The sequence below is a fragment of the Lagenorhynchus albirostris genome, chromosome 2, assembly GCF_949774975.1.
Source record: "Lagenorhynchus albirostris chromosome 2, mLagAlb1.1, whole genome shotgun sequence".
Taxonomy (NCBI): domain Eukaryota; kingdom Metazoa; phylum Chordata; class Mammalia; order Artiodactyla; family Delphinidae; genus Lagenorhynchus; species Lagenorhynchus albirostris.
Window position 1 is genome coordinate 70027625 of NC_083096.1, and position 25726 is coordinate 70053350.

Here is a 25726-nt window from a genome sequence, read left to right on the forward strand (position 1 = left end):
TGTTGGGAGTAGCAGTGACTTCTTTGTAATGATACAACCAGCTGACAACAGGTGCATGTGAACTGCTAACTTGGCACACCACTTTGGCATTCTCTTCTGTTTGAACTTTTGAGGACATACCACTTCTCTGAAAGTGAGTTTTTGTAAATTTCCAAAACAACAGTAGCTTCCTGTATCTGTCCTTTGGTATCTGTTGCTCGACAAGATATATATCTGTGCATCTTCTACATTTGCAATGTAGATGGCTAATCATGACCTAATACCTTCCTTCTGCACCACTACCTTCTGTGTTGAAATTATCTTCTCTCCTTGAGGAATTATACGAATCTGTACTCTCAGGTTCACCAATTGCTGTATGTGTGAAAAATTTAGATTCATCCACGCTGAGTTCTACTTTGATAAGTGGAATTGTCACTTGAAGAACAGCTTTTTTCTTTTCCTTTGTGCTTAGTCTAGTTTCACTTGCTCAGAGGGTGCTGCATGCAGAGGTCTTGAACCCAGAACTTCAGACCAGGGTTCCTCGTTTTCTCTCTGTTTTTGTTTGTCATCTGTGAAATAAAGAGTTCGCATTGAGTGATCCTTAGAGTCTCTTCCAGCTCCATAATTCTGTGTGTAAGGTTTAAATAGGAGAAGTTTGGCTTTGATCTAGGCTCTGGGGACAGAACAGAGAAGTCTTCAGACAAGAATTCCCCACCCTTATGAAGCTGATGTTCTGGTGGGGACTTCCAGAGTCCTGTGGCTGCCACAGTGATATGGAAGGTGTGAGGAATGGAGGGTGTGGGATGAACAGGGCCTCAAAACACTGCTTGACCAGTAGGCACTTGACCAGAAAACAAGTAATGCAGAAAACAGCAAGGGGTTTGCTGGAGAGTGTTAGGTACATCACTTGATCTGTGAGCACTGGTCTGCCACCTCTTATGACATGCTTCAATATTTTAATTATTTGATTAACAGCTATTCCCAGGTCTTCAATTATTCTTTATACTTAAAGGTAGAGGTTCAGTTCCAAATGGAATGTGCATGATCAGGCAGTGACCTACTTAATACTAGGTAACTTTTGTTGAATGATTATTATGTAATAAATGCTCTGCTAAACCATTTTCATGTATGATTACCTTTAACCTTTAATCTCACTACACACCTATGAGGTAGAAACTATTATCTATATTTTCTAGATAAGGAAACTGAGATTCAGAGAAGCTAAGCTCCTTGCTCATGGTTATAGGATCAAGAGGAGATATATAATACTCAGAGCTGTTTTCTCTCTCTTTCTCTCTCTCTCTCTCTCTCTCTCTCATATCCCAGTTTTCAGGATGGCAAAAGTAATTCAGATTAGTGATTAACCACCTTTGGGAACATGGACTTTTCCTTTCCTTTCTCATTTTTTAATTAAGAATCCTTTATTTTTGTTCCCTGGTGCTCTAAGCCAGTTTACCCCTTGGTTTTTGTTCTGCCTAGTATCAACCAAAAAATAATGCAGGAGCCTGCAAATAAGAAAAGAGTTTAAGGGACTTCCCTGGTGGTCCAGTCGTTAAGACTACATTTCCACTGCGGGGCATGCCACGCAGCACAGCCAAAAAAAGAAAAGAAAAAAAAAAGAGTTTATTTAGGGTCTTAAGAATTGCAATTCAGGAGACATAGATTTGGTTAACCCCAAGTGAGTGTAAGAGTGTTCCAGGGAAGAGAAAGAGTCAGGGACTTATAAAGACAAAAAGCCACAAGGTTCTTAAAATTTGTCTGGTGAAAATTATGGTTGACTCTGAAGGTATTTTAGGGTAGGGGCCAGATAATGTTATCTTCTAAGGAGTGACATGGCTGGTGCCAGAAGGAGAAAAATTGATCTTTATGGTGGAGTAGATATTTCTGCCATTGGTGAGGTCTGGTTAACATATAACGCATAATGCCGCTGCACAATACACACTAGGGGTGGGGGTGGGAGGAGTCCAAAGGGCAGAGAAAAAGTTTTATGTTTAATTTTTTTCTTGTCTTGCCTTAAAATGTGAATTTTTATTTCATCACTTGTTTATTATAAAAGATACATTTCGGGAACAAAGTTATTGAAGAGATGGACAGAGCAAAGTTATGTGGGAAGGAGTGTGAAGCTTCCAGGTCCTCTCCAGGCTCACCACTCTCCCAGAACCTCCATGTGTTCACCAACCTGGAAGCTCTCTACCCCCTTGGCTGGGGATTTTTTTTGGAGGCTTCATTATGTAGGCATGATTGATTAAATCATTGAACACTGGTGACAGAACTCTATCTCCAGCCCCTCTCCCATCCCTGGAGATTGGAGGTGGGAGAGTAGAGGAGTCCGGGGAAGATGGGGCTGAAATTCCAACCCTCTAATCACATGTTTCGTTTCCCTGGCAACCAGCCAACAGCCTGAGGCTAGTCAGGAACCTCTTGCCACCAGTCATCTCACTACACAAAAAATCACTTCGCTTTGAAGATTTCAAGGGTTTTTGGCACTGTGTGCAAAGAAAGTATAAGACCAACATATATTTTTTATTATATCACCATATCACAGCCTCTTTCATTAGAATGTTAAGTACCATGATGGCAGAGAACTTTGTTTTGAGCTCACTGCTATATTCTGTGTTCAGCACAGTGCCTGGCACTGAGTGGTGCTCATTAAGCCCTGCTGAATGAGTAAATAATGAAGGCATGCATGAACAAATGAATACCTGCCTAAAATGGCAGACTGCTTTTCTGTATTTCTATATTTGAGAACCCGGTATTTACAGCTCACAGGCCCCAAACCACACAGCACTGGGGGCTGCAAGTGTTGGACCTTGACATGAAGTGTGACTTCTCACCTAACCAGCTGGTGGTTTCCTTTGCCTGCTGGGTGAGCTACTGAGGTGAGGTCTCCTTCTGCATCTGGCCTTGGGAAAGATCTTGAATGTCCAGACTCCAGATCTATTCGTATCCCTGGGCCCAACTTCATCACTGGTGGGAAAAAAAAAGAGGAAGGGGGAGAGTAATTCTAATTGTTTTACCATCTAAACTGGCTCAGAGGAGAGAGGGGGTGGGGGGAACGGATGCATTTGAAAGCTGACAGTTACAATTCTCCCCCTCTTAATCTTCACCCCTTTTGAAGCTCCTCCAACCTCAAGCCGGCCTCTCTGTAACATTTTCCTCTGATCATCGTGGAGGGGCTTCCGCACCTCTCCCCCCCATCCTCAGTCAGAGGAGGCACTTTCCATCCTCCTCCACCTCACCCCCAGCATGTGGGTCTCAGACTTTCCCTTGCCCCTCATAGTGGGCAACACCTTTGTTTTTCTTCATGGAATGTTTTTAAAAATTTCTTCCACTCTTGGACTTTCCTGGTGGTGCAGTTGTTAAGAATCTGCCTGCCAATGCAGGGGACACAGGTCCGAGCCCTGGTCCTGGAAGATTCCACAAGCCGTGGAACAACTGAGCCTGTGCGCCACAACTATTGAGCCTGCTCTCTAGAGCCCGCAGGTCACAACTACTGAGCCCGTGTGCCACAACTACTGAAGCCCGCACACCCTAGAGCCCGTGCTCCGCAACAAGAGAAGCCACTGCAAAGAGAAGCCCGCACACCGCAATGAAGAGTAGCACCGGCTCACCGCAACTAGAGAAAACCCGTGCGCAGCAACAAAGACCCAACACAGCCAAAAATAAATAAATAAATAAATGAAACAAAATTCTTCCACTCCATTATGTAATATGTGCTTTCTCATTAAAGAACATTTGACAAATGAAGACAAGTAGAAGAAAACCATGCCACCTATCACCCACCCCCCAAAAAACCAGTGTTAATACTTTGATGTTTTTCTCTTCTGATGAAATAAATTCATATTTTATGGCAAGACAGAAGAAAAATTTAAACATAAAATTTTTCTTTGCCATTTTGGCCTCCTTCCTCCCCGTTACTGTGTATTGTGCATCTGCAATAACCAGACCTCCTTAGGAGGTAACATTCCTTTTTAATCTCATAAAGGGTCATAACTCCTTAGGAGATAACCTTCCTTCTTAATCTTGTAAGGGGTCGTGACCCATGACTCACTACTTGCTTTGTACGCATAGAGCTGGATTGTGTAAACTGTCAATAATCCATCATTTGACTATAGCCATATGTCTGAAAACCATATATAACTGTGCTTTGGCCTCCAAGGGGCTGAACAGTCCTCAGAACTTTCTGAAAGACTGTCTCCCAGGTAATAATCCTCAGGTTGGCTCAAAGAAAATTTTCCATTTCTTCCTTAGATCAACTATTGATTAATTTTTTCACGACAATTTTTTGCATAGGCGTTTTTAAAAAGCAGTTTTAATTATACAGCATATTAAAATTTACATTCTACTTTTTTCACTTGTGATGTTGTAGGGGAGGAAAAACAATCTTCCGCCCTCTACCTTTCTAGGTTCTATGACTGAGACCTTCCCCTTAATCAAAGATTAACAAGAGAATATTCCACCCCAAAATGTGCCACTTTGGCAGGTGGATTATTTTGAGCTGAAGGCAATCAAGACGGAACCAACTCAGAAAAAGCTTTTTACCATCCCTTAAACTGACTAAAAGAATTTAGAAATGGGGTCTGTGCCAGAAAGAGAGCTACGACCAGAGACAACTTTTTCATGAGTCACTTATCTGCATGGCAGGGCAAACATCTGTTAACCAAACATCTGCTCTTCTCATCTACCTGTGAGTTGTCTTCTACCCCTCTGAAGTCCCAGGCCCCCATTTCTTTCATTAGCTCAGGATGATATATAGGTTTTAGTTGTCTGACTGCCTTTGAGTCTCATATTCTTATGGGTCCCTTGTACGTATAAAATTGAATTTGTTTTTCTCCTGTTACTCTGTCTTCCATCAATCTAATTATTATACCGGCCAACGAACCTAGATGGTGAAAAAGGGAAATTTTTTCTCCCCTACAATAGATACTTCTCTTTTAAGGGCTGAGTCTCCACTTTAATGCTTCTTTTACCTTATTCTGAGTTGACTTTTGGGAAGTTAACCATTTTTTATGTACTGTCTTCTTCCCTAAGCATCATGTACCATATGTGAATCTCCAACTACAGGCCAAGCACTTGTTTCATATAATCCTCACATTGCAAGCCCTATAAGGGTTTTAGAGATAAGAAACTAGAAGCTCATGAAACCCAAGTTTTGGTGAGGGTTACTCTGCTAGTAAGGGCTCTCAACCCCAGTCCTGACGGTCTCAAAAGCTATGTCCTTTCCTCCACCTACAGTTGGAGCTTTGAGCTCCAACCCCTCTCAAGCTTTGAGCCCCATCCTCCTCTGCAGTAGACAATGGCTGGTGGAGAGGGCGCTGCTTTTGTTCTAGCTTTGGCTGCATACTGAAGTGTGAAACTTCAGGCAAGTTTCCTAGTTTGTCTTGGTTTCAGTTTCAACATCTGTAAACTGGCCATACATACCCCAGACAAGCTGGTCCCACAGGAGTCATATGAGGACTCATGGGACAAAATTTACACAAAAGTAACTGGTCCCTAGCAAGGGATTGTAGGCTGGGGATGTGTGGGGAGAGTGGGGAGTCTTAGAAGACTCACTTGTTGTTGGGAGGTTTAGGCGGGTGCAAAATGCTAGTGGAATCTCAATGACACATTTTCTCCAGTGGAGTCAGGCAAACACCCAGAGAGGTTGTCATCTCAGTTTAGGGAATACTGTAAATTAGTGTTTTTTTCCACTTAGAATAATGGGGGACTCACACTCTTGCCTAAAGACTCACCTGGCTTTGGGCTGAAGGAGAGAGAACAATGCAGCTCAGAGAACAAAGTATCAACATTTTGACTAAAGACAGAATCAGTATTACTAATTTTTCCTCTTCCTTCAGTCTCCAATCTGACTTGGCATGGCATTTCTTTATTTAAAATTTTGATATTTTGTCCATCACAGTGATGGGGCAGAGAGCAGACCACCCCAAGATGTGCCACTCTGGCATGCAGATTATTTTGAGTTGAAAATTACCAAGGTTAGTCATCAGTTAGATCCATTAAACTTGTAACCTGCCTTCACTGATCAAGTTTGCTTTAATAGTTTTAACAAAAACTTTCATGTTCTCCAAGAGTCATGTAGCCTAAATGATAAGATGTTTGCCTTAATTGTTTTTCAGGAATTTGGAGTTAGCTATGTTCAGTTGGAGCTTGAGCCAGTTAAGACCTCTGGCCCTCCAAGTGGGCATGCATGAGTGTCCTCTCGGTGACCTTTTAACATCAGAGGGTCTAAAACTCCACCCTGAGGACATGTATGCAGCCGTTTTCCGAATATGCATCCTACGAAGAAGCCTGCAGTTTAGTTGCAGTGTGCAGAATGATGATTACCTCACCTTTTTTTTCTTATTTCCTTTCACCTTTTCCCACATTCCCCATGCTTCAGACCACCCTGCTTTCTTACCCCATAAATAACGTGAACCCCTCACGTTTGAGGAGGTGGATTTGAGATTTGTTCTCCTGTCTCTCCACTTGGCTGTCTCAAGAATAAATCTTTTCTCTGCTGCAGATCTTGGTGTCTCAGGAAGAATCTTGAACTTACCCCTTACTGACTAAAAGACTTTAAGATAGGAGGCCTGTCCCGGAAGATGCTCTCACCATAGAAAACTATATAAAGTATTAGGAGTGGCAGACAGTGGTAGAACCTAACAAAGCCCATTTGGTCAAAGTCCTGTGTCCCATTATCTTTTGATGGCCCAGTACACATTTGTTTACCAAACATTAACTCTTTTTATCTTCCTGTGAGTTACCTTACTTCCCATTGAAACTTCAGACTCCTGCCTCCTTCTCCTTAGTCCAGAATACATACACATCTCACCTTGTCTTGCTGTCTTTGAAATTCTTCATACTTACATGGATTCCTACTGTGCATGTAATAAATTTGATTTTCTCCTGTTAATCTGCCTTATGTCATTTTAATTGCTAGCCAAAAGAACTAAGAGGGGAAAGAAGGGAAACACTCCTTCACCCGTAATGGATTTTTCGCATTAATTTTGATTTTTCTAAATATTGCACAAAAATATTATTTACCTTGATGGCTGAGTGTTTTGGTGCTCCCTTAAATTTTGTGCCATGATGAATGCCACACTGGCTTCACCCTAGGCCATGAAGATGTGGTACAGTGTCACAGCTGAGGTGGCATCAGTGTCGGCCACACATATACTCAGTTGGTAGCTTCCCCTTCTGGCTCCAATGTAGATCACCCTCTCCTCCAAGTGCTGCTATAGCTACACTCCACCCCACTCCACCCCACACCAATCTTTGTGAGAATTAGAAAAAAGAAAATCTTCCTCAAGACATGTTTATTTTATTAAAAAGGTAATTGTAGTAATAAATACAGACATTTACAATATTTATATGTGAATCACACTCTATTTGATGTGGTGTCTCAGAAAGGACACATCTGTGAAGGGGAGCAGAATTTGTCACCTCAAAAATATGTCTCTTTGGCATAAGGATTATTTCATGCTGATTACTTTTAAGAAACAACAGACATAGGAAGAGCTCTGAAAATGAGTAGAAGTTACCCTTTTGTAAGAGACATTTACATTTACAAGAGAAATCTCCATTTGCGAGGGCGTCTCCTTCTCTGTACCAGGAGGAGGGGGGTGACTAAATCTCTAAAAACTCATCAGTGGAGAGGGCAGTGATTTAAAACTGTGTAACAATCATGTGGTACTGTGCTTTGCCTGATAACCTCCCATAACTGTCCCCACCTCCATCTTCTTTTGTCTGGAGATGGTGATGGAAGAGGCCATTTCAGGGAGGTTTATTCAGTTTTCCTGGGTATCTCACATGTATATAGGAGGAATACTTGTTATTAAACGTGTTTGTTTTTCTTCTGTTAATCTTTTTATTGTGGGGTCTCAGTCAAGAACCCAGAAGGGCAGAGGAAAATTATTTTTTCTCATCTACATCTGCACGGCTCCACGTGGAGGCCACCTGGGCCCTCCTCCAGGTTCCTCAGAACTGGGGGACTGCCTCCTACTCACAACCTTTGTTTCCCCTCAAATCAGCCTCAGACTGTTCTGTTGGTCCCCTCCCTTTTAGTTTTTTTCTTGACAGCTTATTATCTCTTACATTGGCCATTTTATATCTGAAAGTTTTTTTTTTTTTTGCGGTACGCGGGCCTCTCACGGCTGTGGCCTCTCCCATTGCGGAGCACAGGCTCTGGGTGCGCAGGCTCAGCGGCCATGGCTCACGGGCCTAGCCACTCCGAGGCATGTGGGATCTTCCCGGACCGGGGCACGAACCCATGTCCCCTGCATTGGCAGGCGGACTCTCAACCACTGCGCCACCAGGGAAGCCCTATTGGAAGTTTTTTTTTCTCTAGATATTTCCTCTCTCTCTCTCTTCTCTCTCTCTCTCTCTCTCTCTCTCTCTCTCTCTCTCTCTCATGGTTTAAAACAACAATTTTTAAATTTCTTACTATTCTCTGGATTTCCTAGCTGGTTCTTCTGCTTCACGTGGTGTTGGTTGAGGTGTCAAGAATGATGGAATATCCAGAATGGCTTCACTCTCGTGGCTGGCAGCTGGTGCTGGCTGTCGGCTGGAAGCTCAGCTTGGCTGTCAGCCAGTGGACTTGCTCTTCTCCCACGTGGGCCTTTCTACACAGAGCAGATATTTTCTTCTTTCACAAACTTTAACACACATTTCTTCACTTTATTTCTAATAGTTCATATATTTGGACCCACAAAATGGTAGCTGCCCCAGTGGTCCAGCCCACATCACGAATCTAAGCCTAAGTCAGCCTGCACTTATGGGAAACACCTGTCCAGGAACCTAACATCCACTCATCACAATCCTCCAACTCAGCTTTCCCTAGCTCACCTTACCCTAGAAACTAGAACTTAGAGGGAAATCCCCACCTCTTAGCCGATCACGCCCTGTTTCTAAGTTGCCTCTTCTAAAACTCTATAAAACTCACTGTTGTCCAAAATCCCTCAGGAAGAGTGCTGCACTGCTTGTGAGGCAGTACTCCCCCAATGCAGAAGTTGTTTTCCCTTGAATAAAGGAAATACTTCACAACCCTAGACCTGAGACCTCAGATCCCTTTCCAACATTTCCATTCAAGATGCGTGTCCAGGAAGACATCCAAAGCAACACTTTCCCTCCACATATTTCTCATTTCATTAAAAAGGTGAGCTCTATGGGGGCAGGGATCACATCTGTCTTATTTGCTAGACTGACCTAACAGAGGTTCCTAATAAATATTCATTGAATGAATTAAACAACTTTAAATGTTTGCAAGTCTCCTATAAATAGATTCAGAGTATGTCTTCAGGGCAGTTCTTCCACTGAGATGGGCTCCTACATAGGCCTAAGGCCTGGGTTTCTCCCTTGCAGCACAAAAGTGTAAATGAAGCTGGGGCAGTGGTCAATCACACTTCTGAGTTTTCACTTGGCTTCTACCTGGTCTTCTACCTGGCTTCTCTGTCCTTGTGTTCTTTGACTCCCAAGTCCTGTGAATCCACACCTGACCCCCTGGGTGTTGGGAATCCGTGGTCAGGCCTGATGCCACTGCCCACGGAAATAATTCATGAAGGGTCGGTTTCAGGAGAACAGAGAGCACATCTGACGAAAATCACAGTTAGCTCAGCGCAGTGCCAGGCACGTCGTTGATGGGTCAGTAAATAAATCCATTTCTGACTGCTGTCTTCTGCTTCTGCGGGGAACATCAGCTGGCTGATCCGAAGTTCTTGCCCTCTTGGCAACCTAACCCTTGATATATTCCTCATCTCCAAACCCTGGAAGGGGAGCTGTCATTCAAATGTGTGAAACCGCATTTACATTTCAACAGAGATGCTTCTAAGCCCTTGCTTTGAGTTGGCTGATAAATTCCCAATCACATTTCCAGGAGGGATTCTGGATTTGAAGAGATTTCTCAGCAGTGGGTAGGATGAAGAACTCTCTCTCTCTCTCTTTTTTTTTTTTTGGCCTCACCACACTGCTTGTGGGATTTTAGTTCCCCAACCAGGGATTGAACCCCGGACCTCAGCAGTGACAGCACAGAGTCCTAACCACTGGACCACCAGGAAATTCCCAGATTGGGAACTCTTAAGTCTGTAGGAGCCTAAGGGATACTTTATTCTGGAAGGAAGTCAGTGTCCTTCATTCTTCCTTGATGTTTTTGATTAAGTCAGTGAAATCTTTTGACCATTTTCTTTGGAGCACATGGCTGCTTAGTTGACATTCTCATGGGTAAATTTCCTTGGTGTGTCTGGCAACGTGGGCAGTGAGTGGGATTTCTCCACCTGCTGGGCAGACATAAGGATGCAGAACACTGAAGAGGAGCAGAACTATGGATCCCCTCAGGAGACCCCACCATCCCAGACACTCTTCATTGCCAAAGGTACCCAACCTAAACCTCTCGCTATGCTTTCTCCCACTGTTTAATCATTTTGACCTTAGAAAAACTACTCCTCAAGCCTAACTCACATTTATCTTGTTGAATGCTTAATGAACTCAACTTTCCTTCTAATAATCTATCCAAACCAACCTTTCCTATTACTAGGCAAAGTGCATTACCCATCCTCATTTTTCTGATGTGGTTGGGAGAGGAGACAGGAAGGCATTCCTGGCTTCTGCCAAGTGTGATCTGTGAAGGAATAAGCTTTAAAAGCTTACTACGTTAGTAGCTTGACTGGGGAGAAGTTGCAAATCGCATGTAACATAGCTAGACCATGGAAAAGAAGAGGAACACTCTCCTGCCTCCAGTTTACTAGTGGCTCAGAAACAAGCCGGAGTTGTCTCCCCAGCCATCCCTTTCTCCCAGGCACAGCCTAAGCCATGGAACTTTTCCCAGGCCCTCAGTCAGGATCCTGCTGATTTTCCCTATTGATCCTGCCTGGAACCTCTCTCCTACTCTATTTGTTCCACATTGCCCCCATTTTCACTCCTAAAACACAGTTCTCTTCTATTCCCCACATACTTGTGTAACCTTAAGCAAAGGGAATGGGTATCCTGGTGTGCCTTTTAGTACCAGGGAAAATGAGATCTCTGGGGCCCAAGAAATTCTAGCTAAACTTGAAACAGGAAGAAGGATGGGACAGCTAAGATAAAACTCAGCTCTAAAGCTTCTTACCTTTGGGGGTATTTGCACAGTGGAATAAAGTGTATTTACTGCATTTTCCTCTGGTACAGTGCTCTGTTAAAAAACAAAAAACAAACAAAAGAAATCATTGCCAACCCCCTGGGTCACATAGACAAGGCCAAAGAGACATCCAGAATCCAGAGAAGGGAAAACAGAGGTGGGAGGAGACGGTGAGAGAGAAGAGAGGGTTCTGGAGCCTGAATGGGGGAGTGGGAAGTGCTCTTGTCAGTGACTGCTATTGTAATTATTAATGACTTTTTTCAAGAAGCAATTGCAGGCTTCCCTCGTAGCACAGTGGTTAAGAATCCACCTGCCAATGCAGGGGACGCGGGTTCGAGCCCTGGTCTGGAAAGATCCCACATGCCACGGAGCAACTAAGCCCGTGCACCACAACTACTGAGCCTGTGCTCTAGATCCTGCAAGCTGCAACTACTGAAGCCCATGTGCCTAGAACCCGTGCTCCGCAACAAGTGACGCCACTGCAATGAGAAGACTGAACTGCAACGAAGAGTAGCCCCTGCTCAACACAACTAGAGAAAGCCCGTGCACAGCAACAAGGACCCAATGCAGCCAAAAATAAATAAAATTTTAAAAAGAAGAAATTGCATTATTTTAAAACTGTATCTTGTTTAAACTGTATGAGCTATGAGCCTCCTAAGGTTATTAAAGGATAATTTGAAATCATATTGTCAATGTTGGAAATAAACTTTTTCATCAGTCAAAAGAACTTATGGGGCAAATCAGAAATGATGACTAAAGGGACAAAACAAAACAAAACAATGACAGCAATAACAAAAGCTCCTTCCAGGCTGGAGAAAAATATCCTGGGTCAGTGAAGTTTATTCCTGAACATCTAGGACAGTCTTGTGGTCTCCAGGGAATGTGTCTTGAGCAGGGGAAGAGGGAGGATGGTGATAAAGTGATCGAATTTGACAGAAGCCGGGCTGAGTGAAGCACAAAGAGGTCACCCCTGTGAGGAAGGAAGGAGCTCTCAGGACACCAACAACTTCGAAGAGGAAACATAATACCTCCTCTTGGAAAAGTTGTGGATAAGTGTAAGAAGATGCATCCTGATCAGGAGACACTGAAGGCTGGAGTAAAACTAAGAGTTTTGAAGCTCCAAAGTGCTTTTATTTCTTCATTAAGTGGGCCAATGTGGAAAGGGCACTATGAAACCTAAGGAGCAAACCTAGCCTCAGCTGCAATGATTTTTGCCAGTGGACCTTTTGAAGCTGTCTACCTAGTTCTTGTCTACAAATTGTCTCTTGTTATTTGCATTTCTTTAAACCTTAGTCTTAGGATTTTCTTTTCAAAGAGTGTTCTTTGAATTAACCTTGTGTTTGTTCACTGCAGCTTGGCGACCCACACTTGGGAAGCCTTGAGTGAGGGCCCAGAGCCACCATGGACCCTCTGAGCCCCCTCCTGATGCTTCCTTGAGTTGCCTCAGAGGAAATGGCATCTCTAAAGCCAGTTTTCTGATACCATAACTCAAACATCATATCAAAGTCACATTTCTCTACCCGCCATCCTATGCAAAAGGAATTGGGTCTGTTGAGTGGCCATTTTGAACAGTGGAGGGGAAGGAGTGATTCCGTAGATCACAGTGTGAGCGTTACTGGCTAGGTCAGAGCCAGATGCTCCAGGGGCCACCAGTTCCTGCACAAGAGAGAATCCATGAAGACTTGGGGGAGGCACAGGTACATTGGGTTTAAAGGGTTATACATTTTCATTTCCCATGTTGCCCAAATCCATGGAAAAATCTCAAGTAAAGCAAGGAGGGCCTCAGAGAGGAGAATCAGTCCCCAGGAAAGACGGGAAAGAACTCACATTTAAGTAAGAGATTGTGTCATACTCCGAGGCCTCTCCAAAAGTGGGGGAGTAGTTAAGAGTTTCTGGATGAAGGTTCAGTCCCTTCTTCTCTTCAATGGACTCTGAAACCAAGTTGGGAGAGAATCAGAGCTGGCTCCTCTTTCCCCTGGCCACCCACATTGGCCCACCATCTGGATGACCCACTTAGGGTGACCAACCATCCTGATTTCCCTGTAACTGAAGGGTTTTCCAGGACATGAGACTTTCAGTGCTAAACCCAGGAACCCCAAGATGAACTGGTCACCCTCATCACTTCACTTCCCAATTTCTGGACAAAGCCAGCCAAAAGAGGAAGCAGAGGAGATCAGAAATGCTTTTACAGTGTTTACAGGAGGGAGAGAATATCTCAAAGTTTGCAGTACGTACCCAACCAACGCTTAGGTCCCTCCCCAATACCCTGAGTGGACAGTATCAGTGGGAACCCGAGAAGACAAATCAGCAGGGTTTAGGGACACAGAGCATGGGGTACAGCCTGGAGAAAGACAGAGAAAGGCTTCTCCAGGAGTAATGTATCTAGACTGAGGTGGGGAGTAGAGAGAAGTCTCTGGAGTTGATCCAATGGAGAGAACTGGGATGGATTGGGGGCTCTGACAGGGATGGGCTGAACGGACGGTGCTGGCTTGTGGACCTCAGAGTTGAAGGCCATGGCCTCCCAGTCAGGGGAGCAGAGTCAACAGTGTGTGACCTGTGTCAGCAGGAGGGATACACTAGTAAGGAAGGAGAGGAGAAGGGCAGGCACTGGAGAAGGAATTAGGAGAACCTTTGTCTTAGGAGAAAAGTTAAGGGCTCAGGTATTCTCTCCACTCCAGAATTAAGGAGTACAGATGGCTGGTGCTGTCCTTTAGGACAGAGATGATGGCTTCTTCATTTCTGCATCCTTAGTGCCTAACACCAAGCTTGGCACACAGTCCAACATACTGTTGAATGAGTGAAGGAGAAAATGCATGATTGAGGGTGAAGACAAAAATAGTTCATGCTCTACCTTTTCTTCTTTCTCTTCGTATGATCAAAATAATTAGTACCAGTGCAATGAAACAGAGCAGGGTGAGTGACAACAGGAGTTTGAGGATCACAGTGGTAGCCAGGCCACCAGCAGCACCTTTAAAGAGAGAATGGGTGTAGGCACAGGGCAGGGAGAAGAGTCAGCTAGGGAAAATGACCCAACTTTTGGAGCAATTGCAACCTTCCCCCCAGTCTGATGACTTCCCCAGGGCTTCCAGTTTTCACAAAGGGCTTGTTCCCAAGGGGGGCCAGGAGCTGAAGAAGATATAGGTCCTAAGACTAGGGGCTCCTGGAGAAAGAGGAGAGACAGTCACCTTCACAGAGCTTCCAGGCAAAGATGGGGTTTGAGGAGTTGCTGCTGATGGGGTTTCTGGCCATGCAGATGAAGGTCATATCACTTTTCTCCTGCCTCCAGGATATGGGGAGGGTGGAGCCACTATGGGACTCATTGGTCACCTGTCCCAGGGACTTCCAGCTGTAAGTTACATCCTCTCCTCCCTGTTCCATGGAACATGTCAGATTGGTTATACATGTGCCATTCTTATTGTTCTGCAGACCTATGATGACTTTGGGCTTTGACAGGTGCTCTGTAAAAGAGAAATAACCAAGTGTGGAAATTATGCCCATAGCCCTCATTTTTTCTGCATTATTCTTGTAAACCTTGGACCTGAATCTCCCTGGTGTGCTACAGAGTGGAGAGGAAGCAGCAATTCAGAGCAGAATTCTCATTCTTATCTGGGGAAGAGAACAATCTAGGTCAGATTGCCCACAGCCATAAAACAACAACAGTAGTAATAGAAATAATTACAATGCAACAAGAATGAGCTGCCATTTACTAAGCACAGGCATATGGTAAGCACTGTGTTAAAAGCATTTTAGATGTTCATTAGTTTTATCTTTTTTGGAGGCTCCCTATTCCCCTGTCCTCAGGCTTCCTTGAAGAGACTCACTTTACTCTCTAGGAGAGAACAAAGGTATTGGAGCAACACTTCTGGTTCCCCTCTCTACCTTGTGCTCACTCTTTCAGAGGATGAGCAATTGTTTCATTGCTGAGATGGTGAGTCTGACATCCCTCATCTACATTTCTCCATTTACATGTTTGAGCTGTTATGATTGCTGTTTAAATGTGGTTTACCCTCCCCCCTCCCCCCACCCCTGCTAGTTTGCCTGCAGAATGCAGGTCTTCCATTCTTCTCAACTATATCTATATGGAGGACACACCTGGATCAAGGTGCATGGTCTACCTCCTACATGCAAACCTGCAGGCCCATCTCCTGGTGTCCCTGATATTGCAGCTCAGTGAGAAAGGCAACTATTCTTTTAGCTGGTTGAGTAATTGTTTCATAAGTTCATTTTCCCTGAATAGGCACCAAAGTCTAGACTTGGGGGAAAGTATTTTTATTATCCAGCTTTACCAGAAAAAATAAAACTGATATTTTTATCTTCCTTTCTGATTCTTGTGTCTATTTCTCATTTGGTTAGAATCTTCACGGGAAGAGGTGTGATTGATAGTTATACCTGATAATCTTTCTAAGATAGGTATCACTTTACTCCCCATTACAGATATGGAAACTAAGTTTCAAAGAGATCAAGTAACTTGTCTAAGGCCATGTAACTAGTAAGTAGAGAAGCCAACATTTGACCTGCGTGATTGTCACTTCTCATAAAGCCTATCTGCTGCACCACAATCCTTCTTACTGAATATCTAAGAGGGGACTTCAAGGGTTGGCTATATCTACTTCATCCATGCATGAGTTCCCTCTTCCACTTTATTGCCAAGGGTTTATCCAGCCTTTGTCTGAACAGCTCCAATATCAGGGAGTTCACCATTTTAAGAAGGCAGTCATCCACCTTTGGAACTGGTTCTGCTCACCATAGACACGCAGCTCATACTCCTGGGTTAGGGGATCCTGGAGGGTTGAGCTGTGTATCTCCACACGGTAGACACCTGAGTCATTCTTCTTCAGTTTGCTGAGCTTCAGGGAGTAGCCTTCATGTGGGAAATTCACCCTTTCCTTGTTACGATGTTGGGTCACTATGATAAGGGCTTTTTTGTCTGCCAACTTTGGCTGTATGGTGACAAGAGTGGTTGTGTTGAAGACCCAGATAATGCTGTCAATTGGATCTGCTGAGAGATTCAGTGGGAAATTCACAGACCCACCAAGGGCACCAACTAGCTTTTTCAGTACTCCACAGGCTGCTGGCCCTGTAAAAACAGAGAACCATAAAATAAACCTGAGTTCCTGACCTTGCCACCAATTACTCACTCCCTTTGGGTCCTGGAAAGGTCCCAAGAAACCCTCTCAGTCTAACCCAACCAGTCCTGGGAAACCCTTTGGAACCTCACTCACACAAAGGCACTGAGGTCAGAACTCTCTGTCTGAAAGGGGTGACTACAGGCAAACCCACCCCATTCCCAGAGATCTCTGGCTGAAAAGACCAAGCTCTGAGGTAGACCATGAGGTTGGCTGCATCCTTGACAAGTTCCTGTGGGGTGACAAGTGGGGAGATTACTGTCCAAGCTCCATTTAGGACTCTCAGATTGCTCCTGGGAGAGCTGATTTTGTTGCAGATGAAGAAGGTAACAGTCTATCTGACCTGGGGCAGAGGTTCTTAAGCACAAACCAGGGCATCGAGAGGCAAGCTGTAAGTCTTTAAAGATAGTGATAGCTTAGAAGTTTGAGGATGATTTATCTTTTTATTTTATGGTGGATGGGAGTGAATTAAAGCTCATCCCCAAATGAGGTTCTCATTCACTTGAATTCCAACATCCTTCCTTGAGTGGAAAGGAAAAGGGTGAGTGACTGGGAGCTCTGGAATATGCCCAGGCTACCTTGTGATGTTTAACCTGAACTATCAGGAATTGTAGCAGGGCTTTACTGCTCCCTGCCTCCCAAATTTCTGTTTCAGTGCAATCTTAATTCACCTCAGAGAGCGTGACTTGCAAACAACCATCACTGATTTTGTGGCTCCAGGTGAAAAACAGTTAGGAATGGCTGCTGAAAAAGCTTCCAGAAGTGGTCAACTGAGCAGCAACCTAATAAATAGCCCATGGGCCAAACCTGGCCTGCCCCCTGTTTTTGAAAATAAAGTTTTATTGGAACACAGCCATGTTCTTTCCTTTGCACATTGTCTGTGGTTGCTTTTCCACTACAGAGGCTGAGTTGGATAGTTGTGACAGAGCTCATACTGCCTGCAAAGCTTAAAATTTTACTATTTGGCCCTTTACAGCAAAAGTTTGTTAACTGGATTTGATTAAAAAAACAAAAACAAACCTGAGATTCAAAAAAAGTAAGTAAGTTTTCCAAGGGCACAAAGCTAGCAGGTGATAATTTGAGGATTTAACCCAATGTCACTCCAGCCCTGGAGTCTGGACTCTTTCCACTATGGCTCAGTTTGAAGGTCCCTTGGCATTTGTACCAGCTCCAGCCCTTTCCATTAGTCCCCTTCTTCAGTTCCCTCAAGGGCTCAGGTGTCAATTCTGAAGCCCTGGGGTCTCATGGAATCCCGATTTACCATTCAAGTCCTTTGGTGACCTTCCTTCAAGTACAAGCTGCTCTACCAGTGCCCCCAGAGTAAGGGAATCTGGTGCTACCAAATGTTGACCTAGCCCCTTGATAACAGGTCTTGGATCTTGACCAAATTTTTTGCTAAATTTATCTCTAAAAGTACTTGTTTCTCTTCCTGAGTAAATGCCTTTTAGGAGCTGATTCCTGTTTTCAAACAGTTTTCCCCTATAATTTATATATATGCATATATACTTTGGATCACTCAAGCCTTTATCAAATCATCCTGTTAAGTAAGCTGATTTTCCAAAAAGCTACCCTCCCTGCTACTCTAATACTAAGGGAGGATGGTTTTTCATTACTTTCTCTTTGATCATCTCATGGGGTGTCAAAATATTTCCACTAAATGTTATAGACAAAACCAGTTTTATTTGAATTTTTGATTTATCAATTAATGTATTCATTCTCTTACTTCAACCATGAGATGGAAGGGGTGAATATTTTGCAGTCAAATAAAGATTGGATATCACTTGCACCCAAGTAGGTTCAATTATTGGATTAGGGCACCTTTGAGTATTTTAATTTTCATGTGAGGTTTGGGGGACATGTATATGTCAAGGAGGTGACAAAATTGTAAGGATGTGGTTTTAGTGTTTTAGCATGTGTGCATGCACTTAAGCCATGAATAATTAATTGTTCTTTTTACATCTTTATATACATGGTGCTATCTTCCTAGGGTACATTTTAAGAAATGTTAATTGTGTGGAGATATAAGAAAATATCCCCAAATTCATTGTTCCTTGTTAGAATGAAATTGGAGGACAATACAGTGCAAATTGCCAACATGAACCTAGGTGGAAGATATTGGTCTATCTTTATTGTATCTTCAGGGTGAGGAGAAGAGTCGTAAAAGAAGAAAGTAGTTCCATGCCATTCCCTAAACGTGAGCTCAGACGTTAGGGGCCTGGGTTGGTTAAGTCCTAGCCAGTTTTGTTTCCTCTTCCCAGTTGACTGTGAAAGGGGGTCCAGAAACAAGACACTTCTCTTCTCAGCTTCTAAGACTGAACTGAAGCTCCCCTTTCTCTGATGGCTTCTCCACCTGTGATGTGTGACCCTATAGGGTTTTACCATGTCTAGGTAAGTCATGCTCTGCTCATTCAGTCATTCCTTCCTTTAACTAAAATTTGTTTAGTTCCATACTTGTGCCTGGCACTGTTTAGGAGCTGAGGGTATAACTGGGGAGCAAGATAGTCATGATCCTTGCACTCATGGAATTGGGAGAGAGTCATTAAATGAGTAACAACATGTGCTGTGAAAGGGGAAATGACAGTACTTAGGGAACACATGATGGGGGTGGGGGATGTAACATGACCTGTGTGATCAGAAGGCCCTAGAGAATGAGTAGCTACTAACACCTATCTACAAGGCCAGGGAGGATTGGGCCCCATGAGACTCATCTACCCTCCCACCTGGATCAATGTGGTGACTGTTGTAACTTGCCTCCTCTGCATTCATTTCAGTCCTTCCTCATTTTGTAGCAGCCATATGGTTTGGGTAACTCAACTCAAGTGGTAGCTTTCCTCTGCACAGTAATTAGTTCAGGGGTATCACATGTCCCAGGTTGATTGTATCTGATTGTATCTGAGATACAATCTGAGATTGTATCAGGGCTTTTGTTCCTAGGCCAGCAATAGTTGATGCTGTGGGAAGATATGAAGCCTTGGACTGCCACCCACTTACTACCACCAGACAAGCAGCCAGGGCTCCTTCCTCAGCTTATCCCCAGTTTACCTCCTAACTCACGCTTTTATTGGTGCTTTATCCTTTTCTCTGTCCATCTAGGTCTTATTTAAGACCCATAAATCCTAGTTCAAAGCCCTTCCCTGAGGAAGTCTTCAACTCTTTCTCACACCTACCCCCTGAAATTCCACCATGAATGTCACTTCATTTTCCACTTGAAATTCCCCATGAGGAGCTATTCCCATGGGTGGTGACTGGACATACCATTTTGCTGTGAGTTAGTGAATCACTGATCTACAGGCTTTAGGTTCCAGATCACCTGGTGATGGGGTCTGGAGTCTCATCCAGGGACATGTGGAGATGGTCTCTTCTCCCAGACAACATGCAACAGTGTAAAAAAGTTAGAGGTCTGGCCTAAATGGGGGTCAGGAGACCTGGGTTCCATTCTGGTTCCACTGTAATAATAACTCCAGCAATGAATACTTGGTTTAATGGGTATTCCCATTCTTGATCCTCAAGTCAACTCTATGTGATAAAGGTTAAGCTGCACTTTATAGATGAAGACATTGGGGGTCCAAGATGCTGAGTGACTTTCCCAAGGCCCCAAACTGGAAAGTGGCAGAAGTGACATGAGAAGCTAGTTTGTTCCCCCATCTCCTCTAGAGGCCTGCATTCTTTCCACTGCTACCTCCCACTACCATTTTGAATTTCAGCTTATCCCCAGTTTACATCCTAAATGTAAATTTGAATTTCAGTGTTCTTACCTCTCATAGGAGAAAAAGAATAATCTTTATTCACCAAGATTTAGGGAAGGATGAAGGGTGAATACAGATGTGAAAACACTTTGAGAAGTACAGAGCAGTCTGAGACATGGTGGGAGGCAAGAGGAAACGACAGGCAGGAGTGTTATGAGACAGGCTTTGAGAAATCTTCCCACTTTTTGGTCTCATTTCTGCAAGAATGGCTAAAAGTGAGATTTCCCAAAACTTCTTTGGATGGCTTCTCAGTAAGGTAAGCTTCTTAGAAGGTGGTCTGGACACTAACGCCTATACATCAGTCACTGGCTAATTCACAGCAAAAGAGTAAGTCCAATCACCACGCAGGGAGATAATTCCTACAGCAAGCATCCCCTCCTACTTTTGGAGGTTGAGGAAGCTGGGGCAGGAGACCCTCTGCTTTCTGCCCTGGCCAAGTCTCAGGTATTTTTGGCACCAGAAGATTCAGCCCTAAGATGCTCTTCATAACAAGAACGGACAACAGCTCCTCCCTTTTGCCACCTGCCTTTCCTTTTTGCTGTCACCTCCTCCCCTTAACCTGTTCCCCCAAGGCTCATATGTTGAGTGGAGGGAAGGAGCCAAATTAGGAGGAAGGGGCACCATCAGTACAGCCAGAATCAAGGAATGGTGACCTAGGAGGAAGACCTCGGCATAGCGGAGTGTGTAAAGCCCACCTCCTGCTTGCCAGCCCTGTCCCCGAGCACCCCTTCCAGTACTGGGTGCCTCTATCAGAATGCACCACAGTGTCATGCCACCCTCACCATGGAAACCAAGGATCAGAGCATCTCAAAGCTAGGAGGAATTTTAGGGACTACTTAGTCCAATCCCATTTTATAGATGAAGAGTCTGGTGCTCTGAAGGTTATAGTGATGTGTGCCAAGTGAGTGGAAGGCCAGGATTAGTAACAAGGGCTCCTAAGGCAGGGTTTCCCAAGCTGTGCCCCTACTACCTTTGAGGTCTTTGGCAGTGCCTCAGTGTATTTCTTGGGAGCTTAGATGGAGGTCAAGGGGGTAGGGGATGGGGTGGAAGCTATGGAACTACCCCCCTCCATCAGGGAGGCTTCAATTCTATGCATCAGAGTTGTTTGTTTCTGTGTAAGTTTTCTTTTTATAAAAGGAAACCACTGCTTAAAAAAGAAAAAAACGACTTTGGAAACTACTGTTCTTTACCCAAATTCCCCTTAATTAATGTACTTGGAAAGGGCATTTACAATCAGTACCATGTAAGATGTACATGGAACAGAGGCTGACAAGCCTCCCAATTCACCAGCCACCTTTGCCAACACTCCAGTTCTAACCTGCAACATTCATATTCAAGTTCCCTACTGTTCTGCCCCTCACTCATCTCCGAAACGTTCCTCTTGTTTGTCTCTTCTGGTCTTTTTCAACACCTCCCCAATACCTCCTCACCCACTTTTTCTGATTTCTTTTTATAACCTGTCTCCTCAACCCTACTGTATCCTATAATCATCATAAAATTGTGTCCATTTTCCAGATGAGAATACTGAGGCTGCAAGAGTTATTCCTTGGTCCCTCTGAATTTGGCCAGGGTGAATTTTGTTTGGTGCATTCACATCCTGGAAATGGAGTTCCCTACTCTTCTTGGGCATTTCCACTGCCTACCTTGGCCTCATGTACCTGGAGAGGGAAGGAATCTCTGGGGAAGATTCATCTCAAATACACGTTCATTGAGCACTTTTTCTGAGGGTACAATATTAGGCCATTAGTTTGGTGTGATGAAATGAGCACTAGGTTTGGAAACTCAGTTTCTGTTCTACCTCCTAATAGCTGTGTAATCGTGCCTAAGACACTTGACCTCTCAGAGCCTAAGTTTTGGGGATAATAATATCTATCTTGTAGATTTGTGAGGAGATTGTATGAAAAATGCCTTGGATGTAATAGGAGCTTAATAAATGGTGATTATTATTATATTGTTTTGCATTTGATATCTTATTTAAAACATGACAATAATTTGCAAGTTAAGTTTCATTTTCTCTTACATACTTGTAAAGACCGAGGTTCAGAGGCTAAGAAACTTATCCACAATAATATAGCTACTAAGTCAAGCCCAGGAGTTCTTCTCCAAGGCCAGCACTGCTTTCACCGTCCTGCTCACTGGAGGCTCTATGACAATCTCAGATTATTCTTTCAATCATGGAAGTTATAGCACGCAGGCTGCCACAGCCTCCTGGAGCAGGGTGCACACTTGCAACTTGCACCCTGCTGCCCCAGATCATGTTTCAGGTGGGCACCTGGGTTTTGAAAAGTCCTGCCATGTCCTTCCCCATTTCACCATCCCCAAGTTCCCCTTCTGATCACCATTTCCGTTCAAGGAGTGATTTTTAAAGTAAGGGTCAGTTCCAGTTCCAGGACCAGGTGCTTCCTAAAAATGCAAACTTTTAACGAACTCACAGAGGGTGAGAGTCTGTTGATGCTGAACAGTTCAAGACACCAGGTGGCGGGGAAGAGAGGATAGCGAGGCCTGACTTACTACGTGGGCTTGGGCAGTTCTCTTCTGGCAGGCCTGGGGCACACATAAATGAACCAGCCACACCAAATCCTCAGAGGGAGACCTCATGGTGGTTCTCCATGAGTTTGATGACCAGAGAGATATTCCTAACTTATGGGGTTCCTGGTCCTTCCTGAGAGCCCTGAAGATAGTAACATCTTGAAAGACTAGAATACCTGTGACAGGCATAGAAAAGTCCTCAGTCCTTCATGGCATTAAATACAAAGTTCCTACCTATGAGTTGGTTTTCTAAGTAGAGACTGATTGGGTTACTTGGGTTAAGAGAGAAAATTCAAATGTTCTCTGCCATCAGTATGATTGTTAAATGCATAATAATTTAAAATATTTTTCTAAATAATACATATTTATATTTACATAAATATAAAACATAGAAGTATATGTATAAATGTTATAAATGTATTTGAATTAAAATATTTTAAATATATATTTCTAAGTAAATAAATATACACCTGTACCATCTCATTTTGTTCTTAAAATTACCCTCAAAATGAAGGAAGGCTGAGGTCCGAGGAAGATGACATTCTTCATCTATTTCATGGCAGAATCCAGATAAGGACACAGGTTTTCCTGATACCCAACACCACTTCTTTCAGCCCTTTTTTCCCTGGGACAGTCAGAAGGGCAGTCAACTCCCAAAGTCATTCCTTCTCCTCTCCCTCCAGTCTCTTCCTACCCTCTGTGAGTCAGAGACCACAGTATGTAAAAGCTTTTGCACAGCAAAGGAAACCATAAACAAGATCAAAATACAACCCTCAGAATGGGAGAAAATCTTTGCAAATGAAGGAACTGACAAAGGATTAATCTCCAAAATTTACAAGCAGCTCATGCAGCTCAATAACAAAAAAACAAACAACCCAATCCAAAAATGGGCAGAAGACCTAAATAGACATTTCTCCAAAGCAGATATACAGATTGCCAACAAACACATGAAACAATGCTCAACATCATTAATCATTAGAGAAATGCAAATCAAAATTACAGTGAATTATCATCTCACACCAGTCAGAATGGCCATCATCAAAAAATCTAGAAACAATAAATGCTGGAGAGGGTGTGGAGAAAAGGGAATACTCTTCAACTGCTGGTGGGAATGTGAATTGGTTCAGCCACTATGGAGAACAGTATGGAGGTTCCTTAAAAAACTACAAATAGAACTACCATATGACCCAGCAATCCCATTACTGGGCATATACCCTGAGAAAACCAAAATTCAAAAAGAGTCATGTACCAAAATGTTCATTGCAGCTCTATTTACAATAGCTAGGACATGGAAGCAACCTAAGTGTCCATCATCAGATGAATGGATAAAGAAGATGTGGCACATATATACAATGGAATATTACTCAGCCATAAAAAGAAACAAAATAGAGTTATTTGTAGTGAGGTGGATGGACCTAGAGTCTGTCATACAGAGTGAAGTAAGTCAGAAAGAGAAAAACAAATACCATATGCTAACACATATATATGGAATCTAAGAAGAAAAAAAAGTGTCATGAAGAACCTAGGGGTAAGACAGGAATAAAGACACAGACCTACTAGAGAATGGACTTGAGGATATGGGGAGGGGGAAGGGTAAGCTGTGACAAAGTGAGAGAGTGGCATGGACATATATACACTACCAAATATAAAATAGATAGCTAGTGGGAAGCAGCCGCATAGCACAGGGAGATCATCTCAGTGCTTTGTGACCACCTAGGAGGGTGGGATAGGGAGGGTGGGAGCGAGGGAGACGCAAGAGGGAAGAGATATGGGAACATATGTATATGTATAACTGATTCACTTTGTTAATAAAGTAGAAAGTAACACACCATTGTAAAGCAATTATACTCCAATAAAGATTTTTTTTTTTTAAAAAAGCAATATTAGATGAGGGAGCAGAGCCTCCTAAGTTGAGCCAGAGGCCCAGAGTGGAGCCAGAAGCCTGGAGCTACAAGCAGGATGGGGTAGGCGTCCAGAAAACAGGAAGATCTTGTTGGACTCACCTGTGAGCTGGCAGAGGAGAAAGATGAAGGTGAAGCATGCTGTGGAAGAAAGCATATTGCTCTTTGGATGTCAGTCACTAAAATGAACCCACTTCCCTCTTGTAGTCACCCGGTGTAGTCACCCCGGCTGGGATTTTAAGTAGGTGGGGTCATGAGATTGAGAATGAGTCATCTCAATTTTCTCCATATGGCCAGCATTTTCTGTTACACATGTGACCTTTCAGAGATTCATAATAGAGAACCTAGAAGGAAATAGAAGGTTATACAGAGAAAAAAGGGTGGCACTGGGGATAATAATAATATCTTTTGAGCTTTGCTAAGTACCAGGAGTACCTGTATTCTTTTATTTATTCCTCATAACAACCCTGTGAGTGAAATACTACCATAATGCCTAGTTTACAGATGAGAAAATGAAGGCTTAGAGTATAGTACAGCAAAATTAAGAAGTTCTTTTAATCAAAAGTAACCATTATAATAGTAAAAAGGCAAGCCACGTAGTGGGAGAACATATTTGTAATACATTTATTCCACAAGAGGCTTATATCCATAATATATGGTTGTCCAATTGTTCCAGCACCATTTGTTGAAAAGACTGTCCTTTCTATATTGAATTGCTTTTTATTTTAAAATTAATTTTTATTGGAGTATAGTTGCTTTACAATGTTGTATTAGTTCCTACTGTACAGCAAAATGAATTAGCTATACATATACATATATTCCCTCTTTTTCGGATTTCCTTCCCATTTAGGTTACCACAGTGCATTAAGTAAAATTCCCTGTGCTATACAGTATGTTTTCACTAGTTGTCTATTTTGAATTGCTTTTATACCTCTGTCAAAAAGCAGTTGATTATACTTGTGTGGGTATATTCTGGGCTACCTATTCTGTTCCATTGATTTATACAATGTAATTATTGATATATTATGACTTGAGTCTACCATTTTATTGTTTATTTTCTTCTTGTTTCTTCTGTTTTTTATTCCTCCGTTTTACTTTCCTGGCCATTCTGTAGGTTATTTGAATATATTTTTAATAATTCCATTTTGATTTACTATAGTGTATCTTGAGTATATCTCTTTGAATAGATTTTTAAATGGCTGCTCAAGGCATTACATTAAACATACGTAACTTATGGTTTACTGATGTTGGCTTTTTACCAGTTCAACTAGCATGTAGAAACATTACCCTTACAAGATTCCTTTACCATCGCTCCTTGATAACTTATCTTAACCATATCCTCTCCACATATTGAGAACC

General features: G+C 43.1%; 1 protein-coding gene across 1 annotated transcript; it reads right to left on the reverse strand.

Moving 5' to 3' along the window:
• Nucleotides 1-9662: 9662 nt before the first annotated feature.
• SLAMF7 (SLAM family member 7) lies at nt 9663-24524 on the reverse strand. Its single transcript, XM_060142249.1, has 7 exons — nt 24470-24524; nt 15810-16142; nt 14251-14523; nt 13917-14033; nt 12893-12996; nt 11057-11119; nt 9663-10226 (listed from the first exon to the last, which is right to left on the reverse strand). The coding sequence occupies exons 1-7, from the start codon at nt 24522-24524 to the stop codon at nt 10155-10157; spliced, it is 1017 nt and encodes a 338-aa protein (XP_059998232.1). The 3' UTR covers nt 9663-10154.
• Between the last annotated feature and the right edge of the window lie 1202 nt (nt 24525-25726).